The 22,725-nt window shown below is 51.1% G+C and overlaps 8 protein-coding genes across 8 annotated transcripts; 2 read left to right on the forward strand and 6 right to left on the reverse strand.

The window, feature by feature from the left end:
* Positions 1 to 252: 252 nt before the first annotated feature.
* STEHIDRAFT_163045 (uncharacterized protein) lies at positions 253 to 1,677 on the forward strand (the record flags this gene model as incomplete). Its single annotated transcript, XM_007310720.1, has 6 exons — positions 253 to 268; positions 322 to 625; positions 771 to 963; positions 1,016 to 1,306; positions 1,414 to 1,537; positions 1,631 to 1,677. The coding sequence occupies 6 exons, from the start codon at positions 253 to 255 to the stop codon at positions 1,675 to 1,677; spliced, it is 975 nt and encodes a 324-aa protein (XP_007310782.1).
* Positions 1,678 to 2,528: 851 nt separating this feature from the next.
* Positions 2,529 to 3,679, reverse strand: STEHIDRAFT_163046 (uncharacterized protein; the record flags this gene model as incomplete). Its single annotated transcript, XM_007310721.1, has 5 exons — positions 2,529 to 3,022; positions 3,089 to 3,220; positions 3,270 to 3,347; positions 3,400 to 3,474; positions 3,553 to 3,679. The coding sequence occupies 5 exons, from the start codon at positions 3,677 to 3,679 to the stop codon at positions 2,529 to 2,531; spliced, it is 906 nt and encodes a 301-aa protein (XP_007310783.1).
* Positions 3,680 to 8,486: 4,807 nt separating this feature from the next.
* STEHIDRAFT_68460 (uncharacterized protein) lies at positions 8,487 to 8,918 on the reverse strand (the record flags this gene model as incomplete). Its single annotated transcript, XM_007310589.1, has 1 exon — positions 8,487 to 8,918. A coding segment is annotated over one exon (432 nt), but the record flags the coding sequence as incomplete, so codon positions are not given.
* A 408-nt stretch (positions 8,919 to 9,326) lies between these two features.
* On the reverse strand, positions 9,327 to 9,644 carry STEHIDRAFT_32816 (uncharacterized protein; the record flags this gene model as incomplete). Its single annotated transcript, XM_007310584.1, has 1 exon — positions 9,327 to 9,644. A coding segment is annotated over one exon (318 nt), but the record flags the coding sequence as incomplete, so codon positions are not given.
* Positions 9,645 to 10,070: 426 nt separating this feature from the next.
* STEHIDRAFT_68702 (uncharacterized protein) lies at positions 10,071 to 10,697 on the reverse strand (the record flags this gene model as incomplete). The annotated part of the gene is made up of 1 exon (XM_007310608.1): positions 10,071 to 10,697. A coding segment is annotated over one exon (627 nt), but the record flags the coding sequence as incomplete, so codon positions are not given.
* Positions 10,698 to 12,835: 2,138 nt separating this feature from the next.
* On the reverse strand, positions 12,836 to 15,674 carry STEHIDRAFT_87742 (cytochrome P450). The gene is made up of 16 exons (XM_007310722.1): positions 15,481 to 15,674; positions 15,289 to 15,421; positions 15,206 to 15,226; positions 14,968 to 15,139; positions 14,733 to 14,841; positions 14,640 to 14,678; positions 14,461 to 14,493; positions 14,316 to 14,398; positions 14,146 to 14,266; positions 14,062 to 14,075; positions 13,838 to 14,004; positions 13,756 to 13,778; positions 13,612 to 13,693; positions 13,421 to 13,555; positions 13,215 to 13,358; positions 12,836 to 13,148 (listed from the first exon to the last, which is right to left on the reverse strand). The coding sequence occupies exons 1-16, from the start codon at positions 15,659 to 15,661 to the stop codon at positions 13,058 to 13,060; spliced, it is 1,548 nt and encodes a 515-aa protein (XP_007310784.1). The 5' UTR covers positions 15,662 to 15,674; the 3' UTR covers positions 12,836 to 13,057.
* A 3,095-nt stretch (positions 15,675 to 18,769) lies between these two features.
* STEHIDRAFT_172829 (uncharacterized protein) lies at positions 18,770 to 20,738 on the forward strand. Its single transcript, XM_007310723.1, has 5 exons — positions 18,770 to 19,022; positions 19,154 to 19,241; positions 19,328 to 19,437; positions 19,596 to 19,796; positions 19,889 to 20,738. Exons 1-5 carry the CDS (start codon positions 18,966 to 18,968, stop codon positions 20,288 to 20,290), a joined length of 858 nt encoding a protein of 285 aa, XP_007310785.1. The 5' UTR covers positions 18,770 to 18,965; the 3' UTR covers positions 20,291 to 20,738.
* Positions 20,739 to 21,594: 856 nt separating this feature from the next.
* Positions 21,595 to 22,456, reverse strand: STEHIDRAFT_163050 (uncharacterized protein; the record flags this gene model as incomplete). The annotated part of the gene is made up of 3 exons (XM_007310724.1): positions 21,595 to 21,688; positions 21,753 to 21,962; positions 22,035 to 22,456. 3 exons carry the CDS (start codon positions 22,454 to 22,456, stop codon positions 21,595 to 21,597), a joined length of 726 nt encoding a protein of 241 aa, XP_007310786.1.
* Positions 22,457 to 22,725: the final 269 nt, after the last annotated feature.

Genomic DNA, 22,725 nt, shown 5'->3' on the forward strand with positions numbered 1-22,725 from the left:
CAAAGGGTATGACGCGAAGCAAGGCAGATTCATCGGGAAGGTTTGATATCGGTAGATCCCGAAGCAAATGAGATACTAATTCCGCATGACTCATTCGACACGCCCCAAGTAACCAGCTACGAATGGACGACAGCAGCGAGTTTAGCACGCCGAACTGGTCGCAACAGGCACTATGACGCTAAGATCGTTAAAAGGGACATTGGCGCATAACGATACCACGACAGACTCGGAGGCGAAACCCATCACTCGGACATGGCTTTCATTCAACGTACGTCGACTTCGCTCTATACTTACCTCTGACAAAGGCCTGACATTTCTCAGGCGCCGACGGTCTGGGGCTCATTAGAGACTTGTTCCCCAAAGATATCGTCCGTAACCAGAACGAGGTCGAGGCGTTTGAAGAAATGGATAGCTCCATGATCAAACCACTCAAGTTCGACCGTCTTTTTGATTGGGCAATCGTGACTTCCGCCGTACCATCCACCGACCGAACTCGTGCCATGCAATGCGTTCTCAAACCAATGCCACATATCTTCGCAGAAACAAATTCTTTGCAGAGGTTGACCGTCAGGATCTTTGGGTTTCTTGGTAAACACAACCTCACCCCCATGGGCAACTGGAATAGGTGCGTCGTACCTTCATAGCTCACATCACATACTTACCACTTCACTTATATTACTTCACCCCGGTCAACCACCTTTCTCTTATACCACATCACTCCAACCTCCTCACCGTTCAACCACAATGCATCCCAACGTCGCCAAAACCAGGACTCTGCGAGGAGCACCGAAGGCTATCATGTATTTCGAGCTGGAGCCGGGCGCGTACCAGCACGAATTTGTCGAGCAGAGAGTTCAGCTGGAGGAACTGCGGCGAATGGCCTACAAGTACCTGGGACAAGGTATGTCAGGTAGATCCGAGAAGGATAAGGCCCTGTTTTTCCAACGTCGAGTGTTGCGAAAGGTAAGCACCACCGTTTCAAACTAGTGGTCTCAGCGACTCATGACTAGCATAGGCCACCGGAGTCCCCCCATGGACCCCGCTCGAACCATCGGAACTCTACGATAACGATCTAGCGGCCATAACAAGCAAATGGCGTTTGGACGTCTCCCCAACTTTCGGGCGTCGTAGTTCCTCGGGATCTCTGCGCGCATGCAGCCCACTCACCTTCTCAGTCGGCGACTTTGTCGACGTCACCGCTGTACTCGACATCATCACCATCACTAAGGACGGACATCCCAAGTCCCGAGTCCATTTTGGTTTTACGTCTCTCATCCAGCTGTGCGCCGCCGACAGGGTAGAAACGGTAAGCTTCGATTTCACAGCCTGGCACATCCTCCCACCATCAAGTTATCGCGTCCGATACTGATTCTACCCATCCCTTCTCGAACAAAACACCATAATTCTATCTAGGCAATGGGAGCGACGGCCGTACCCGATATCGAAGGTCGCGAGATCACAATGCACGAAAGTGCGCTAGTTCTTGAAGAAGACGATGGGTCGAGTGGGGACGAGAAGGACGACGCGGCGGGAAATGGTTCGATGCAGTAACACCTGTAGCGTAATCCCCCATCTAAATCATATTGCTCCCAACTTCCAATTTTACACGACGTGTAACTTCCACGGGTAGGAAATGGTCGCCGTCACAACATTGAGTGCCTACTCCACGCCGATTGAAGTGCGGTCACGAACGTGCCTGGACCACCGCCGCACTCACTTCTTGATGTTCCGACAATGATTGGTAAAGATAACCCACCGCCGCGAACAGCACATGCACAGTCTACCGTTTATCGGGATATGCGTCACCGGAGGGCTTCAGACTCGATCGTGAAGCCAAGGATGGGGATACGAACACGACAATGTATTGTTCTAATATTCACCTATCCAGTACGGCCACAACTCCCCATTGTGATTCAGACGAATGAAAGGTGGCGAAACCAAAGCTATCGAGTTCGAGAGCCCATCAAATTGACACAGTGACAGTGAGCGGCCGTTCACCGTTCAACCGCTGGCTAATGCGTCGGATAAAACTGAAAATAGGATCGGACTCTGATGCCTCATAACTTCTTGAATAGATTATCCGCATCGAAAGGCTTGTGATTGTAGGCGGACCCGGAGGACGTAGGCGTGGGCAATAGTCACAGACATCGACAAATCCCAATGACTTGTCAGTAACCACACCTCTGTACTCGATCGCCGTCCGTTTGCTCCTTTATCCTCAACCGAAGCCCAATATCATCCGATCCACGTAATACTTATATTATTTACTCGTGCACCTTGCAGAGTTCGGAATTTCAGGCACTTGTACGGACGCAGTGGGCAGCCGAACATGACGGCAGTACGGACGACAAGCACGAGTTTTTATTGGGAGTTGTTCCGAGTAGTGGCAAGCATGGAATATCATCATCGTTCGAAAAGCCAAGTTAAAACAAGTAAAATGGTGGTGAAATACCATGGAGACATCTATGATCGTTACCGTAAGCCAAAACGGGGCGGAATAGGGCATGAAAGTTCGTAACGGGACAAGATTAAGATGAGTGGGAGGACGAAGATGAGGAGGATGAGGGCTGGGAAGGACGACCTGCTAGGAGAAGATCGTCAAGAAAATCGGCATCGCGCATCCAATGTAAAAAAATCTTAGTCCCCCATTTCCGCAAATAAGCCCTCGTCTCCGGCGACATGTCCTTAACCAAGGGGGACGAAAGTTGAAGACGAACAGGTTTTTGCCAACCGTGAAGAAAAGGGCAAGAATCCTGATCATGATGCGAGCGACGGGAAGATGTAACGGACCCAGCGCTGGACGCAGGGGGGGGATTCGAGGCGTCAGACGTCGCGACGTTCCCTGAACGGGGGGAAGGGGCTGTGGCGGATGGTTGCTCGTTAGGCCCACGGTCTGTACCTTCTCCCACAACCACCGCAGTCCTCCCTCCACCCACAGGAGCACGAATTTCCGGAATTGCTTCGGGGGATCGATAGAAAGACTGTCGGTTTTGCCAATACGGGGCCTGCCTCGGTTCAAAACCTTAATCGACGGCCAAGTACACAAAATTAGATGCTTTTGTATGGATAAACAACAGGAATAACGCACCAGAGACCCCCTGATATACTGGTCGTACAGGAGGGAAGGAGGCGAGCGGCGACATTTGTGGCCCAAAACCGGCACCGACCAAACCAGGCGTTATACCCAGGAATCGTTTCAATTCCGGTGTCATGACCATAGCTGAAATGGCTCAGACGCGTGGGATAGAGAAAAATATGAACATACTCACGGGTAAAATCACCGTGCGCCGGGCATTTCAGCGAAGTGGCACCGTTGGCAAAGCTGCTAAAACACAGACATGAGCTGTCTGAGAAAAGTATCAGAAACGAACAGGATGAGAGTAGGGAGACAGGACGCACGGCACTCCACGCAAACGATGGGACCAACCTGGCCTTGATCGGCCCAACGTGCAAGCTGCTCTCGCTCATACCGATCTGCGGACAATAAGAGCAGACAAGAGACTGTTGAGTACAGTGCCAGACCATGGAACAATACATTCGGGAGACACGCACGGAGGTCGCCATTGACACCGTTACATTGCCCAACAAACATGGTAGACCACTCAGGCGCACCCATTCCATAATGTCCAGCATGATTGGAAGAGTCAGATGAAAGGGGATGATAGACGGGGTTGGACATGGTCACGATCCCAAAGAACGAGAGATTTCCGCGAGAGAGAACTGGACGTGTAGAGGGTTGCTGAAGGAGGGTGGGGGAATAGAGGAGAAGAGAGGACAGTTGAGTGCCCCAGATTATATAGCGGGGAGGAAGGTCAGGAGAGTTCGTGCGCACACCGCGGGGCAATGGAAAGGCGGGAATACGTACAGCTCGGATCGTTGCGGAAGTGGAACAACGTAGTCAATGACACTTTGCATGGGACCCACATAGGCGTAAGCAATGCCTGTCAGCCATTTCGATCACCATACGACTCGGAAATTAATATGTCCCCCAACGGGGTGCAGATATGAGAAGGGTCCCGACCGATTTCAATGCGATTTTCACGCGTCCGCGGAGCTGTAACACATTCAAAGCAATCGACTATCGAGAATTTCGAACGAAGAGCGGAAGTCCCACTGACACAGCGTCCTCCAAAGTTGTTGACATGGGTTTCTCATTCGTACACTGTCGCCAAAAACAGTGAAAAACAACGGCTAAGACGGGGACGGTGCGTAATACAAGGAACAGGGTGACGCGACGACCTCAGTGCGTGCCTGCGCTGTAGCCGAGATAAGAGGGATAATCGGTAGTATACGAGAAGCCCGGGTTTGTGTGCTGGCAAGGATGTCCTGTATTACGCGAAGAGAATACTCGTGTCAGGGTATCATCGCGACATGCTAGGAGGGGATGAGACAAACCTCAGCCTAAAAAATCGAAGGCTGCACCCTCCGACGACGACGACGTTGCCCGCGACTTGCAGCGAAGAGGGCAGTGTGCCCCACCAACGACCCAACGTAAACCATGCGCCCAAAGATTGCCATTCTCACGCAGAAATTTGACGCGAGGGGTGAAAAGGTCCACCCGGGTCAGCGGGACGACGAGACACCCCGAGTCGCCGACGAAACGTGACTTGTGCGGGCATAAGAAGCACGACGGGTTCTCCCCGGCGTACTTCTTGGCGTTGGTAGCCCACGTCCAATGATCCCACCCCCGCTTGTCGTACCTCTCCCAGAGTAGATTAGTCTCCTTCCCGTGGCGGGCGTTGGGGTTGAGAATGGCGTTATCGAAAAGAGTGAGGCTGGGGTACGCGCAGCAGAGATATTGAGGGGTGATGAACTGGAACGAGAGAGTCGAGTAGAACTTGTTGAGTACCGAGGACGTAGATGAGCTCGTACAGAGCATGATGGTGATCTGCGCGTTGTCCGAATAGCGATAAAAGATGCGACGACTCTCGTACGCGTGAGCGAAGCGGTCGCCGAACATGGTGGACGGATGGAAAGGCACGACAGCCTCCACATATCCGTTGGCCTTGATAAAGTCGGTAAACTTGCCCGCCTTGTGTGCTCCAACAAGAACGAAGTCGAGATTTTGTGGCTCCCAGTGTGATGCGCCACTGATTAAGGACGCCACGAAAGACCCGCAAGCCACCACATCGCAATATAGCATGACCGCCTCCAACCCATCGACGTCTGATATGAACGCGCGGTACCTGGACCTGACGTTGGCCGGAAGTTGGCGGTAGACCAGCTCCCTAAAGTCCCGACACGTCCTACTGAGGTCGAGCATGGTACGGAGAGGGAGTTCATCGATGACGCGAGTCCATAGCTCGATTGGAATGATAGAGGGTATCCGCGTAATTGTACGTGCCCTAATAAACCGTTGAGAACAAATATAATCACGGAAGAGGAGAGTGGCATACGGAGAAACGTCGACGACGGCTTTCATTTCTTTAGGATGACCCCGGAGAACAAAATCCGGCGCTGATTCCGGCACCGCTACAGTGCTCATACTAGAAAACAAAAAAAAAGTTAGCAAAAGGAAGAGAAAAGAGGAATGGGTGCGCTCACCGAGAGAATCCGAAGAGAAAGTGAAATCAAAAGGAGGACGAGGTGACGGCGATCGTGTAAACGAGATTTTATGGTCTTCCGCGCAGGGTAGACGTAGAGAGACGATCTATCCTCGCAAGTTCATCGCGTAGTTCGTGACTGATAGATTGAGATATTCGTTCCTGGGGGAACCACCTGAGAATAGCTAGACCCTCTAGCGTCTTGACGCGCGAGAGCATGACATAAAGACTCTGACAGCTCTTGCTGCTGGCGACATCTGCCATGACTGTGTCCAGTGAACGCCCTTGACCCTTGTAATCCGTATATGCGTAGGCTGGAATTAACGGTACCTGTTCACGAGAGACAGTATGCGTAGACTTGTCAGTAGCAATATACGTATATGATTTCCGGGATGGAAATACCGGTACAACATCTTGAGGGAGACCTTCCAGTTTAATGTTGGAGCCTGGAACATGAACATAGACGCATCGCGCGACACGTTGTCCGCCTACAACACGATACTTGATGTGAGTGACTGTACCCTCGGCGCCGTTAACAGACTTGTGAGACATGTCCAGATTCTCCGTGATCATAACTCTCATACCCTCGAACAGCGGTATCACCCCAAGATGGTCTTTAGTCGTACTAGAGTTAACTCTAAGCAAGTCGAGAGCAAATTGCCCACTGGCGGGCTGGCCACCGACCCGATCCTGTGCGACATAATATCGCAAGATGCGCCCTGCCTGCCTCGCCTTTGTTGCGGCAACTCTACGATTTATGGCATCGCGCTCACGTTTGTTGACGACGATGATGGGGCAGTCCCGAAAGCGAGAAAGTGACGAAAGACCTTCGGGTGAACGTGCAGCTTGGGCCGTGAGAAGACTAAGCTGTCGATTGAGCAGGTGCTCGTAATCCGACGTCTCCGACCTACGAGTTTTAGTGGTGGCCTGCCCAACACGGACCCTGGAAACTATACCTGCATATACGGGATCTGCAGCCTGGCGATAGTTTCGAGTGAGCTTGACAACCTTTCGGATCTGTCTCCACAGACTGAGACCGTGCAGAGCCTCTTGCCCGTCCTCTGTCTGTGCTTCATTCGGATCCAGACCCCAGATAAGGTCTCGAGAGTACAGAGACTTCTGTTTGACAGGCTTGAGTTGTCCGAAATCGCCCAGCGCTATGAAGTTAACACCCCCAAAAGGAGCCTCGCTGGTGTGTCCAGAGGGGCGAGCACTAGCAAGGCGACGTGAGACCTGACCCAAGAATCGAGCACCAATCATCGAGATCTCGTCAACAATAAGATAATCCACGCCCGTCCAGAGTTCAGTGAGCACCGATAGATCGTTCTGGTACTTCGACTTTGGCAAGTAGCTTAGAGCGTGTACTGTATGTCCGCCTATAAGTATAGCGGCGATGCCAGTTGGTGCGCCCAGCAGTATGCGAGCACGCAAACCCAAGCGAACAAAAAGCTCTACAATTGCCCGAACCACGTGGCTCTTTCCCGTACCGGCCTCGCCCGCGATGTACATCATCAATTGTTCTGGATCACTCTCCATCACGTGGCGACCGACGAGCTCAAACGCTGTCCTCTGTTCTAAATTGTCTGCGATACCCATATCTGTGGCGATTTTCTCTATGATAGCCATGGCAGGAGACGAGTCTTCGAAATTCAAATCTTCCCACCCAGGGAAGTTCTTCCAAATCTCATCTCTGACGACTTGATCCACATAAGTGATGGGTGGCGCGTGGCCAGGACAAGGCCGATGCGGGAAATGTGGCTCGGTACGTTTCCGTTTTTTTGAGGTTGTTGGACGGCGCAACTTCCGAAACTTTTCCATTTCTATGCGTTGATCTTCGACCAGATCCTCGGGATATAACCCGTCGTCTACACTGGATGGATTATTGAGTGGTCCCTGCACAGGGGAGGTTGGATTGTCTATGACACCCGCGTTCTCGAGAGCATCGAGCAGAAAATCCAAATGTCCGGCATTTCGTTCCTCAGTGGCTTGTTTCTTTGCCTCTCCGTCCGAACGAGTCGAATCATCAGTAGGACCAAAGACGATCGCCTGATCAAGACGAGGGTCATTGTGCAGGGCTTCCTGCCACTCTCCACCTTCTCCACCGTCTCCTAGAAGAGCACGAGGATCTTCATCGTCGAAAAATGCACGCACTCGACCCATCTTACGCTCTTCGGCGTAGGAATCTCGAGCATCTTTACACTCGTGCTCGAGATGAATGTTCTGTATCACAAATTGTATATGAGGTGGGAACGCGTATTGCGCGTACGCAGATGACCATGATTGCCCCGGATCACGAAGGTCGGTCTCTGTACGCCATGGCTTAAACAGAATGAGTAGAGCACGACAGCTACGTTCACGCTCCTCAGGGGAGCGATCTTGTCTGGGGACAGTGGGTCCAATGAGGACCGGCAGAAATCGCGAACGAGATCGTAGATGGCACGCATGGGTGTGAAACAATGGATGTGTCTCGTTCAAGAACCTCATAGGACTTGATAGTGTGATTTTGCTACTCTCCCTTTTCCTGCTTCGATAGTCAACGGTATCACCAGCCTGTACCGCTTCACGCGCGTTCTTAGCGTCTACAGAGCGGATAGTCTCCTTCTCCACCAGCGAAATATAATCCCAGACACACAGCTTCTCAAAATGTTCTGCATTGCTGCGAAGAGTATAATCGTCCAACAGTCCGGATTTTGCCACGCCGTAACGAGACAGTGTCATCAACCGTTTCGAATTGTCTGAGTTTGTATGTTCTCCGTCGTCATCCTCTGGCTCTTCCTCGTCCAGGTCATCGATCGGCTCAGGTAAATGGCTCTCGAGTTCGATCCTTTCAGCATCGACATCAAAGTCATCTACTCTGTCGTCCTGTGCATCTCGCCGGATGCCATCAATAGTCGTTGGCGACTCTCGGCGATCAGGGTGAGATATATATTTATCTAATTCGACCCAGTACAGCACACGGAAGTCGTGGCTCTTATAGCAGTCACCGGCCCCGACAAGGTAGCTCATCACTTGTTGATGAGACAATTCTTGTCTTCCCATCATAGAGTTCACGATCTTGGTCAATAGACTCCGCTTGATCTCGAGCTCTGGAGCATCGGGGCGATGAATAAACTTTGCATCGTTCTGCTTGACAGCCCACGACAGAGCTTGTAACGCTAAATACAAGGGCAGCCCTGGCTTCGTGATATAGTCTGTCACATAAAAAGCGAATGCCTTGGCGGCAACCCCGGACCCGATGTATTTGATGTCCATGTTACACCGTTGTAAGAAAATGACGACGTCGTTATAACTGTTAATCCATGGGTGAAGTCGACGCAACAGTATTTCTTGCGTATCTGGGTGAAGCTCTGTAAATGATCGAGTATACCCATTCATACGCATTCGGCAAGTCCGACTGTTACGAGGCTCGCCCTTCTTTAAATACTTCCAGCACGTTTCCCTGTGTTCGTGCCAGTTGCACGCTATAGCACTTTCCGCTACAAATTGTTGAAAATTGAGCCTGAAAACCTCAAGCTCCTCGGGCTTCATATCTGCGGGCACTGGGGGCGAGCCTAACGTACGTGGATCATTTGGTATATCGGGTGGGTCGAATTCAGGGTGAGGACCATTAGCCAGCATAGGCTGCATCCCTGGCAACTCACACTTGATGATAGATTCAAGCCAGCCGAACATGGCCTGTTGGAATGCTGGGTCTACAGCCAAACGGTCTCTGAGGCTTTGCGGGTTCGGATTGCCACGTATCCAAATGAGCATATGGCAATGAAGAGTACCACGGCCTTGTGCCTCGACAGTACCAAAATGAGCAAAACAGTCACCGAATAGACCACCTCCGGGTCGATTCGCTCGAAGGATGTAATCACGAAAGGCGGTGATGACCAAGTCAAAAAATTTTGCAGCGGCATCAGGGTTGTCCGCGACGACTTTGGCGCGCTCGAATGCCGTCATTCGACCGATTATTTCTGGGTTGATACCCGCTAAAACCTGCATGAGGGGAGAATGTATATCTGCAGGATTCAAAGTCATGAACAGCGCTGGGCAACCACACGACTTGAACATCGATCTAATATGGTTCCGCATTGCCATTTTACGACCATTGGATCCCTTGAGGTCCTTTGCAGCCACAGACAACTTGTCAATGAGGCGTGCCATGCGCTTCTCTCGGCGTGTCGATGGCATCTGCTTCTCGTCCGCCTCCCACTTGGCGGTCATTTCGCTGAGAACATCTACATTCTCAGCGACCTCGTCGACGAGTTTCAATAAATGCTTCTCCTCCGCCCGGAATTGTAGGCTTGTGGATACGTCAAGCTTTTGTATCGCGTTCCAACAGACATAAGGGAACGCAGCATCGCGCTTGAAAGGAGATGCATACAACTCCAGTAGATTTTTTGTTTGGTGTTGCATACTAATATGCTGCGAAGAATGTCTGGCTGGATTATTGAATCCGCCGATGCCCCAGGGGTCCAAGTACGGGAAGACAAACGTGAGCATGCGGTGATCCCGATCGGGAAAGAGTCGATCTCCCGCACGGACGTTTAGGAATGATTGACCATCAAGACACCACTTCAAAGCACGGGCTTTCATCTGCGAGTCCGTGATGGCACCCTGTGAAGCATTCGCGAAACCAGTAGTCTCTATAAATACTGCGTCAGGCGGAATAATGAACGGGGCACTCCCAGGACGATCGTATCGAGAAGTCACGGCTTCGGTGGCGCCATCACCCAATGGCAAATGTTGTATGTCGAGAGTAGCTGGAACCCCGATATCGTCGCCGTCACAAAAGCCGGGACCGCTACAGATCGCCATCAGATTAGTTGCACTATAACTGACACCCAATCGTCTATAATGCTGGTTGTTCTCGACCAAAAAGCGAATCATGATTTCAACCCGTCGCCGCGAGACTAGGCAAGGATTCATTTTCCTCACGGTCTCCATAGTGGGTACAGCGTTACGACCCACAAAGAGCACACACATGAGGTCACGGGCCTCCTCCAGAGAAGGTGGGATAACTCGACGAAGCGAACATATGTCCTGTGGGATGATCGCAACATTGCCTTGACAGTAACGCTGACGAGCGCCGCGCACTCCACCTTTGTCAGCTTTGTACGTACACGATATCGTAGTAGCACGGCAAGCCGAGACGAGCTGTCGCTCCATCATTGTAGAGGTTCGGAAAGCTTCAGCGACGTCGGCGGGGAGTGAATCCCACCCGTAATACTGGTGATTAGCCAAGGCATCGAGTGGCTGACTGCCTCGAGAGAGAGAAGACATACATTTATCACAGACAGACATGTCTTGAAGGCTCCACGGATCACCCAACGCAACAGGTTCCAAGAGTGCGCGATCATATAGCTCGAAGTCGTACAACGTCGGCCACGCACCGGGAGGAATTGTGTCGTTACGGAGGAGCGTAAGATCGAGATCCTCAGGGTGAACAGACTGAAGCTCAGAGGAGAATTTACGTTGTCCGCAAACAGCACACGCGAACCACTCAAAGTTTGACAGATCCATATGTTGCTGATACTCCCGTATGATGTCGAGTTTGAACGCCTCATCCCGTATCTCTGGGAAGGCAGGGTAAGGCTCATGATAGTCCCAAGTCGGAATATCGAGCAGAGGTTGATTGGGATTCACACGAAACGTGGAAACGTCGAATGTTGGCGGGGGGGCATCTACCAGAGCACCGGGATCGACACGAAAGGCACGTTGCCCGTGCCGCACAGGACGGACCTTGGACCGACAAGTTTTCAGACGGCTACACAAGACATATTGGACCGAGCAATCCCCACTACATGTATGCCCAGAGAAGGCTTCCACTGACTCGGACTGTGTCATGGACTTTTTGACTCGAACATCGTGGAGCTGCGCTATGCGCTGAACATTCGCACGAGATAAGAACGTACATTGTGACAGAAATGAGTACACGTCACGAACGACCACCAGGATATGGTATTGGTTACGACCTTTACGACCAGAAGAGACATCCAAAAATGTTCCACACGACACAAACGAATACCAAGAATTGAGAATGGAGGGATTGATTATAGGCGATGATACATGGGTACCTTCTTCGACGTGGTCGAGAGAGAATTCATGTTTGGAATCGAAGAATGGTGGGGAAACAGGAGGGGAGGGTGAAGACGAAGGCTCTGGTACTGGAGATGACGCACCTCCTCGGAGCCGTTCAGCAAGAGAGATTGGGGTGGAGCTGCGTCCATCGCGCTCCGGACGCGAATCTGTTCGCTCCGGCATCGGAGACACGGCAGGCATACCTGTTGAGGAGTACGTCAGTCGAAGTATCAAAATATTTAGCGGTTTCATTTGAACACACCACAAGACGAGCATATGGGATGACCGGCTGGTAGGTGCCCGTAGGCACAATCAGCGGTCTCATGCATGATAGTTGTTACATCACGAGAGAGAGTGGGCAAGATGGTATCTGACAACAACGACGACAAAAAACACTGAGTTGGATTAATTGGCCGCAGTAACATCCTTGACTCACAGTTAACGCATCCAAGACCACAGATCCAACGAGACAGAGAGCTTTGCATGGCGCAAGAGTGATTCGGTGAGAGAATCGGAACGCGAAGGCGAGATAAGAGGGCAAGAGGGAGTGGAGACCTTCGCCCGAATAAATAAGAATGTGCAAAAGGGCATAGGGTATGACGTCACTAACGCTGCGTCATGCCATCACAAGTTCGAGATCGAGGCAGAATGGCACGTGAGTCGAAAGTCTGGATCAAGGCAGAAAGTCACACGAGCAAACGAGCAGGAAATTTCCCTATTTGGAAGGTGAAGTGCTTTTCCGTCTCCAGGCAAAACCTGGTTCCTAAGGACCAGGTATTCTTTGTTACGCCGCTATGGCCCTCCAAATCATACGTTGCGCCTCAGCGCGAGCAGGGCGTTCATGGGTGGCAAAGTCGAGTGCCACGACTGTATCGCCCATTATCACCGCGAATGTCGGGACAAAGCAACGTATCCACCTAGTCGCTCATCGGTCGTCCAGAGCGTAATCTCCGGTGTGCGTATCTTAAGCTCCATAAGACATCGCCAGTTTCGAAGTACTTGTCCCAGATCTGTTAGTGCCCGAAGAGCTTCCGGTGAATGCAAGGCATAACAGCCGATACGTTACAATTCCGGAGAGCGACTACCATCCTGGGCCCGGAGTTTATCGAGACCAATAGCATTTCGTCAACCTTTCACGAGAACGAAACGAAAAAGATTTGAACAACACAACAAAGCACGTTCTGCTATGACACCGTATATATATAGTCAAGGAGAATCGAAGGTGACGTTAAGGTGGCTATTGTTACAAATGGGGACGTCAGGCGCAAAACGCAGCCCGTTATTCCAGAACATGTAGTGTCGCTTACTCGAAACGCGGAGTAGGGACCATGGATACAACGAATGGGATAAAGTAAGCAGCAAGTAGGAAAGAAGAGATGAGGATAAGTATAACGAAAGAAGGTCCTTGAGAGAAAATCGGAGTAGGTATATATCGATATGTATAAGCATCAAGCTGCTAAGCTCGCGTTAGTTTCGTGAATGAGGTCCGCAGCCTTCAGAGAACGTGGCTTGATAGCGCAGTGAAATGGCTTCGGATGCCTGGAGGATGGTGATCAGTGTGTTGAAGGGCGGCCTCTCCGAGAACCAGGGACAGCAAAGACCCACCTAACAAAAGAGCCCGCGAAGGCGGCGGGAGGGGTAATCTCTTTTCCATTCGCATCTCGCGCTTTCTCGACGTTGAACGTCGCCAGTGTCGAGGCGATAATAAGCCAGATGTTCCCGTCACCGAACCACCGCCCTGGACAGGCTCTGAAACGGTAAAACATGTGTCCGATGAGAACGCAAGAACAAAAAAAAAGCGGAAGAAGTACAAGACTCGCCTCCTACCGAACCCAAAGATCATGTTGGGATCCATGAGATCGGCGGTTTCCTCGTCAAGATTGAGGTATCGCTCGGGGCAAAAATCGTGTGGCTGCGTGAAGAGAGTCGGGTCTCGGGAGAGGGCCCTGAAGAATCATTTGAGCGCTTGTCCGTACAGCAGCAGAAACGACGGGCGTCCTACCAGATGTTGGCCAACACGATGGTCCCTGCGGGGATGTCGTATCCACGGTACACGTCGTCCTTCATCGAGCGGTGAGGTAGGCCTAGATAGAGCCATTGGTCAGTCGGAACCGAGATGTGTGAAGGGGTGAGGATGGAGATGTACCTAACGGTACTGGAGCGCTCCAGCTAAGCAGAAAATATGTCAGCGAACAAGCGCCATAACTCACGAGTGTTCCGTTACACACCGGTACATTTCTTTGATGATGCAGTCCAGGAAAGACAGGGATGGGCGATCCTCAAAGTCCGGAAGACGGTCAGAGCCTATGACAGAGTCGAGTTCCGCTTGTGCCTTCGCGAAAGGTTCGGGGTATAAAGTCCAAGCTAAAAAGAACGCGGCCAGAATGGCTGTCGTCTGTTATGCCAGAGCACGTCAGAGTTTCTCCGGGAAAACGCAAAGATGGCTGCCCACCGTGTCCGTTGCGGCTGAGATAGTGAGCGGAGTTGTACCGTTTATAAGTATCTTCAACCCACGAGAAGACAGGTTTGCTCCAACCTGCATATAGAACCCCAGCCGCAGACTTAATATCGCCCTCTTCCTTCATGCCACACTTGCCAGCTGACTGATATTCGACTAGGAGTGAAGAGGTGAACGACGGTATGGCGGTTCCTGAGACCTACAAAGACAAATAAGCTTCGGTGTTCAAACATTCAGAGAGTTCGTACCATGCTCTGCTTGACCATCTGGAACGGTCGATCCATCAACCGCTCAACTTTGGCCCGCGTTTGGAGGGCATGGCGCTTGAAACCTGCACATATGATGACGACTAAGTGTTTCACGTCTCGATGAGGATGTGTGAAGGTCACTCACCTGCTCCCGGCATCCATGTCGGAATATGCCTCACTATGACGAAGATAATCAGCATCCAGTCAGCGGTAAAGCGTCCGAAGTCGACGTGGAACGGAAAAACGCACATGCCGGCTGGTGACGAGCAAGAGTCAGCATCAAGTCAGCAGGCAGAGATAACCTCAACAGAGAGCGGGAAATACATACAAAGAAGTCCACGAGCATGGCGCCGGGACCACCTGCTCTGACGTTCAGAACTGCGAAGGATGAGAAGACGGGCATAGAACTTTACAGACCTGAGGCGACAGTCGCCGTGGTGGCATCCTCCGCTAATCTCACATATAGATCATCGTTCGAAGTCACCGTGTGTCCATACGCTATCTTCATGATACTACCGGCGGTGAACTGAGGAGGAAGAAACTCAGGGAGTGCGCCGATAGCGAATGCGAATATTGCCTACCCTTTTGGAAAGTCAGCATTACATCACGGAATCATGGTCATATTCGCTATCATCCCGATGCAGCTCAAGACGTACCTCTTGATCTCGCGTTCGAAAGCTTCTGGTTTGTTCAGAATTCCGAGGAGAAAAGTGCAGGTTTCTTTGCGCTGTAAAGGACGCAAAGCGACGACGGCCTGGGAATTGAAGTGATCTTGGACTATTCGGCGCTGTTTCCGAAACTGGTCACCGTATGGCAAATTTGTCCTAGAGCATCGAGGTTAGGAAGTCAAGGGAGGGAAGAAGAAAAAGAAAAAAGATAGAAAAACTTACAATACTGTGTCCCAGCCCATTCTTCGTAATACTTCCGTCAGCATGACTACAATGTGCTAGGCTGTTGGAGACCCGAGACATACAGTTCAGCTATCAAGACAAGTCTTGGTCTGCAGGAGTAGTTTCCGCTCCGCTTCTCCATGAGATCACGAACGGCAGTCAAAGAATTTAGCACGATCATCGACCGGTTGATGACAGGAATGTGGATGATATCGCCTATGTAGTTGCAGAGCGTGAAGTCAAGATTATCGGTGAGAGCTAGGGAATGCACGTACCGTATGTGCGCCCCCATCTCATGAACAATTCTTGCGCCTCTTCACGAGCCGCTGCAATCTTGAGAAGAGCAAAATAGGGGCCCGGAGGATACCGGACTCGACGAGAGATGGACCATTGAGCAAGAGCTACGACACAGATTCCAAGTGAGAGCAGACCCAATATGTCCAACGATGGGGCCATGGAAAGGTCAACTGTGCTGTCGATGCGAGGTCAAAAGGTAGACAATGATCAGCTCAGGACGAATGAAGTTCGAACCTATATAAGAATGACCATCATAGAACAAACCCAAACGCCACTGCTGTCTTGAACTTCCCTGGAACTTCTCTGCGTATACCAGAAATTGCCAAAGTAGCACCTTAGTGCCGGAGAAATCCTCCACATTGGACGAGAACAAAAGGGTGTGAAACTATCGGAATCGGTTATGCCGCTGAAACATTGGGAAGCGCCTAGATAGAGAAAGCCCGATCCCGTATGCGATGAAGATGAGATTCAGAGGGATTCGCGGATCTGCAGAGAACCCGCAACCACGGGTTTCAAACTTTTTGCACACGTAACATCGACTGGTGGCGTATCGAATGGCTAAGGCTGTCATCGGCGGATTTGTGGCGAGATCGGGCGAAGTGAAGAAGGATGTGGAGGTGGAGGTGGGCCTAAGGCTTTGGCGTTCTTAATATACACAGGTTTATATCGGTGCAACAAGCTCAGAGTGCAGTTTTAGTCCAGCTGAGGCCGAACCCCAGGATTCTTATTCAACCGGCATGACGATCCGATGATATGTACGGTCGTAGACCTTGGAAGGGGCTCTCAAGCGGATCGTTGTGAGAAGACATTTTGAATGACTGGAATGGAGTGAGTAAGGTCAGGAGCCGTACACGATTTATTCTGCATGGAAATCGGACACACCAGGAAATAACTGTCAGTGTCGACGGGTAGTAAATCAGCCACATGTGTCGTGGGTTTTGAATAATAACAAAGATACGGCTCTCGTGATATCGCTTCAGACAGATTTTAAAGTTCTCAGAATCTTTGGTGCTTCCAGAGCAGAAACTCGAAGTCGTGCATCGCGAGCAAAGGTGCGCAAGTCAGGAGTTGCGCCTCGGCTAAGAAGTTCAATGTTTGAACCGCCGCCACTCCGCCCGGTTCCTTCCGAAGATATACCCACGCCGCGTCCGTTCTGACTTCCCTCCATCCCGTTCCGCTCTGCGCATTCGGCCTGAAGACTGAAGATAACTCTTCGTTCTACATTTGAAAGGCAGCGCATAGCTGACTTATCATATAGCCTCTTTTCACCTAGTAAGGTCTTGTGTCACTTCAAGAACTGATCATATCTCGTAGCGGGAGCTTTAGAGACTAGAGCTATCGGATATCCTCGGAGACAAGGTTCTTTTCCTTCGATGCAAGGTGTGAGTGCCCACTTACCTGACTTCATGCTCACGAACTTTCTTGAACCGTATCCACAATCAATATTTAGTCCAGTTCATGGGTCGCCTCGGTGTCATTACGCAATGCTCAATCCACCACGTCCTGTTCGGTAGCGTCGATGCGCTTCCAAAACTCAGCGACGATCTGAACAATGAACCAGCCCCCTCCTCCCCCGGAATAAGTACACAGGATGACGACGGCTGACGACGCATCTTTCAGGAAAATATCCCCTACTTCGCGCTTCAGCGCTAGCGATGCCGCCTCTCACTGCTCCATGCGTTGCCCTAGCCTCTCTTAGTTCCCGCATCATTGAACGGAAGAATGGTCGCGGTATCATTACCTTCCTGTGCTTTGGCCCGTTCCTCAAGACACCGAAAATGAATCTTTACTTCCCGCGATGGATTCCGATCAATGATAGGGACTCGCAAGCTCCCGATCCCGGGGGAATCTGAACAGAACAAGATCTCCGGATTCACCAGTAACGGCCTGAGGACCTCAGACTATCATCCTGCGTCCAGGATACCTTGTTTGTCTGGCTCTGATTTGCAATGCCTTCATCTCGAGCGATACCTCGCTTTGATCTCACTTCCAATAGCTTTCTGCCTGGCACATCTATCGTCCGTTCTGTCTTGATCCCCTTTGTTCCTACAACTCACCTCACTCTTGTTCTCGTGCTGCCTGAGCTGTGGCCTCTTCGCTCTGGCTGTCAGATATCGCGCCAAGTTTCAGCGATGGCGATCTTCCCTCTTATTCTGTGCTGCTTCCTTCCTTCAAAGCGTCGTCAGCCTCATCCACACCGGCTCCCACGATATACACACTATACTGCCACACGAAATCTCGACTTTCGCCATGCCTATCTGCAATCTAATTATATTTGAGACACGTAGGTCTCGCTACCCAAACGCCTCTTTCCGGTCCCACTCGAATATCTGCAACTGTGGCCGACGACCCTTCTCACTTTGTCGACATGTCTATCCAGTATCGCAGAATACTCTCCCAGTTGAATGTGGACCTTGATTCTGGCTACATCGACAACAGTCGAGCAGCAAACCGAAGACAGTCGTACTAGTGATCTGTAAGCGCTTCTCTCTATTCTCCCAGGATACTCATACAGCATCGGACGAGGACACAGAATCTGGTATATGGATTAATCGTCTTCTTCTACTGTCTTAGCGGCTCTCCTCTCACGTCGCTTCCATTTCAGACCTCGAGCTCGCTGCCGTTCGTCAATTGTCCGGTGCCGGCCCCTGCATATTTCGTCAGGACTCGGATACAAGCATGATAGCCCTCGTGTTGAGAAGAACGCCACCAGCTCTCCGAAGGTACTGCCCGGGTATGGTTGTAGCTTTGGCCCATATTACCATTGGCATCGATACGGCGACACGGGGGAGAGCGCATAGTGGTCCGATAAGGTGCAGATCTTGTCCCCTACCGAGGGACAATGTGCTCAGTTTGGTCATTGTACGATATTTGGCATGCATCAATACACAGTTCATTTTTCCCAATCGTTGCCGTCTCCGGTCGTTCTTTTGTGGGCACCACATGTGGCGTGGCATCAGATAAACAGTAAGGAAACTTCGAAAGGCCCTGGCGGAATGACACGCGTTGCGCCTCGTTGCACAAAGACATACCGAAAATAGTGATGCGATTTGTACAAATAAGCACAGTTGTTATGTGGGAGCCCGAATGTAGATAGCACGCAGCATTGATCAACAGCACCATCGGCACCCATCCAAGTATCCCCTGACTGCAACGTTCTCACCCAGAAACACGCCCCCCTTGTGCCCCAGCCCATATTGTTCTATTGCGCCCCCCATTGTCTCGTTTTGCAACATATAAATCGCCTCCCCATCAACTGTCGTCCCGCGTCTTTCCTTATCCCATCTCATCCATCCACCCGTGCGCCGCCCCGGTCAGCCGATAGCTTTGTTCGGTTTTCAACATACACACAGCCTCGAGGCCCGAGCGTTTCAGAGTCAGACACGAGCCGCATCGTTTGAACTTTCTCTTCCTTCCTATTGCTTTTTCGTAGTCCATCGCACCGCACGCCGGATTGACAGCGATGAATTCGCCACTGTTAGTGTGGATGCTCTACTTGAACCGGGAGGTTACCGCGGACGTGAGTACTTTCACTTTCGTCACGTTTTCGTTCTTCCTCCTTGCCGTCACTTCTTGCCGCGCCACACCCGTTGTTGAACGACAGGCCCCGGCTCAACAACACGATCTCTCATCCTCATTCATGATTTACAGGAATACGAGAAATGCTACGATCTAGTACACAAGACAGTACCCCATGGAAGAAACATCGCCCACCAACCGACCTCTGGTGATTCGCTGCGTGAGTTCGCCCCCGCGCCTTGCCTCATTCCTAACAGCTTCGCATCTTGTCATCCTCACGAACTAAGCATGGATTCATACATACAGGTCAGCTTCTAGCGCACATGATGCCGTTGCTCATGATGAGGCATCGTCGTATCCCTCGCGCGCGGTGGCGGGACCATCAGACTCCTTCGGGGAAGCATTGGATAGAACAGGTGCGTATCACTTCCTTCGGCGTTTTCATTTCCACCATCGTTCGGCTTCGTATATCCTCGTTGCTCCCTCGTGTGGTATGATTGTGCTCATGTTCTGTCTATGTTGGGGATTGGCGTGGGCGAATGGATGGTCTGGGATGGTCTGGTGTGGTGCATAGATGCTCGATCATGTCAATCCGGAACATCACCTGCGGTCGATGATAGGATACCATTGCGCCTTCGAGAACTCTTTAGTTGGGATGGTCATGGTCCAAGGGAAACAGAGAGAAGTTATCAATATCGGGCTAGGAATCAAACAATTGGTGGTAGAGCCAAGAGACGCTACGGTGGCGGCATATGCAGAATCACTTTCACACAAGGTACGTCTCCTCCTCTTCTTGCCTCTCCAGACAAATCCCGGCCAGCAACGAGATGAATATGGGCCTATATTCATAACTACCCCCTCTCGCAGCTCACCCCACTCGAACTCTCTTTCATCACCCCCGATCTCGCGGATGACGTCGTCCTCCGCCGTCTCTGCATCCTCCTTGCACTCAAAATGGCGTACATGAAGGCCATCGGCCAACCAATGGGATTCGACTGGTCGCGACTCGAATTCAATATCCCTGAAGAGTCATGCACGGGCGACGGGCAGCCTCTGTGTGGGTGGGAATTCCGGCTATACAAGGCCCAGCTTGGAGTGCAGCGCAAGGGCGTGATGGTCGAGGAGAGCTACCAGTGCGTGACGGCGCACTTCCGGGGAACAACGGACACCAAGTTCGTGTGGCAAGATAGTAATAAGGATCTGGAGAGCTGGGTGCAGTTCATCAATATCGACCAGATGACGAATGTCATCCCGAAGCTTACGGATTGAGGCCTGCGAAAGGAGGACAGTCGAAAGAGAGGGAGGGAGAGCGGCAGGCCTGTTTGGCGAAAAACTGCGAGCTAGTTTGAACGGATGTTTTTTTTCCTCTCCAAAATCACTTGTCTTGCCTGCTCGTTTCCGTTCCTCTTCATTCCTGCATTCATCGCTGCGCTGTGCTTCCACCCTTACTGCTACGTAAATCTCATCGATACCAATCGTGTGTACTTCCTTGTTGTACTGTACTTGTTCCCGGTTCCTCCATCATCGCTGTCTCCCATTCACTCTGATGTTCGCTTTCTACTCCGTATTGCTCCATGTTGCTCCGTAAACGGTGTTTCTGAGTAGTGTGGCGTCACCTACAGTGTGCTGCTGAAGTCCATCAAATCGTGTAGTAATGCCATTAGGCAATATTATATATTCCATACGCATGCAGGTCGTCTACCGTACGTCAATTCCATGCCTTCACTTGTTCGAATAACGGGGACGAATTTCCTCAAACATATACCAAGTGAGCCGTCCGAGCGTGAGAAGATTTACGGTGGCGCGTGTCAGTGTGACTGATGGCGAGATGGTCCGTGCGCAGATCAGTACACGACACATTGACACCGAGCGACAATCAGCCGTGCCAGCTCTCAATTTGTGGTGACAAACTGAGAACATCATAGACGACCGAGGTCAGGAGAATGTCAGGATCCAGAAGATGGTATATTACAGTGATCGAACAAGGAATCTAAGTATAAAAACCGCTTGAAGGAGGAACGCACGAGCACAGAGTACAGATGATAAGCCCAAGTTACACAGAACGACGACAACGATGGGAAGAGATATACACAAAGATAGACGCAGAAATGACCCTGAGATGCCAGCCCCCGAGGTCGAACAGATCGAACTCAATAGGGTAGAGTAAACCGTGCTGAGGACTAGCATTGTAACTTGACTGACTTGCCAAAGCTGTCTGCCAGCATGTCGAGGCTCAGGCTGTCATGACTCTCTGTGTTGACATAGAACATTTTGCTCATGTTGTGTGCCAGAAGATCAAGCTCGTGATCGCCATCTCGGGCGTTGAATTTGGGCCAATGACGTTGACCATCTGTCGAGGCGCAGTGTCATCCGAAAGGAGGGGCATTGGTTAGTTCAAAGGTCGCTCTGAGAGTGAGATAATATGACCAGAAAAAGCTTACCTTGTGGGATCATGGCGAAAATATGTGGAAACCATCTCTGGATGTATCGAAGGAGGACGGTGTGAACTTCCTCCTCGGCTCGTTCTTGGCTCCAATATTGAGGTCGGTGTGCGATGAGCTCCTGTGGGTCATTCAATCCTGAGACTGGACAGGGACGTCCATAGACATCAACGATTGCTGGTCATGAAATTGGCCCATGAGTGTGTTTTCGAACAGACGACGGTGTCTGAAGATGAAGGGGATGGTGCTCACCAGGTCGCCACATCTTCATCTCACATCCCAAATCGTACAGTTCCTCGCATCCGAACTCTGTCTCGTCTGGTCCGAGACCACCCACGGGAGGTATCAGAAGGTGTCGCTGACAGGCCGTCCCCATAGCCATCGCGAAACCTATCACGGAGACATGACCTTGATCATTCACAAGTACGTTCTTCTCGACGACTTCGTTGTGCTCGACGCAACATTCATGTATCTGGTTGAATGCATCCATAATCTGTTCCCTGTGCACCCGGATACGAAGAGTATACAGTAAGTTGGATGTAGTGGCGGGTTTGATACGTGGCTGAACTTACTTGAGCTCGTTGTTCAGATCCTCGAAACGAGTATTCAATGGCTGGCCTGCGTACGCAAGAACGAGACAGGCAGCGTGGCCTTGTTCCTCAAAGAAACCATATGAGCGAGGAACGACAGTTCCCTGCAGATCGTGCAGATTATGGTACATCAGGGCTTCCCATGCAAGGCTACCCATTCCTTTAGAAGTGTAACTGAGTTTGCAAACTACTGGAATGTATGAGCAACTCTGTGGGCCAGCCGCCATGGAGGTTAGACGGCCAGCAAAAACGCGTACAGAAGCCTGATTCTGAGTCGGAATCAAGGAATCCATCTGAAGAGCCAGTTCTTCAGTGTGGTCCTCGTCGTCATAACAGCGAGGAAGACAGAGTGTGTCTGGTCGATGGGGTGCGAAGTTTGGAGGGTAGCGCAAGGTCAGAGACATTTTTGGCGATGTTAACGCAGGATGATGGCGGTCAAGACGAAAGTTGGAAGATGCGATCGAAGCCGAGTTCGCTCCTTATATAGGCGTTGATGTTAGGGATTGTTTACCCACGTGTTGAACCCTGGAACGACCGACACCGAGGCTGCGGATCATCGCGATAGTGTACTACACGAATTGGTAACTTACAAGCCACCGGTCACACGCTACGTATTCGCCCGGGTACAGGAAGTCCTTTGTTCGCCAAAACAGCATGCCGACTCCCGTGAAAA

This window comes from Stereum hirsutum (genome assembly GCF_000264905.1).
Source record: "Stereum hirsutum FP-91666 SS1 unplaced genomic scaffold STEHIscaffold_21, whole genome shotgun sequence".
NCBI lineage: Eukaryota > Fungi > Basidiomycota > Agaricomycetes > Russulales > Stereaceae > Stereum > Stereum hirsutum.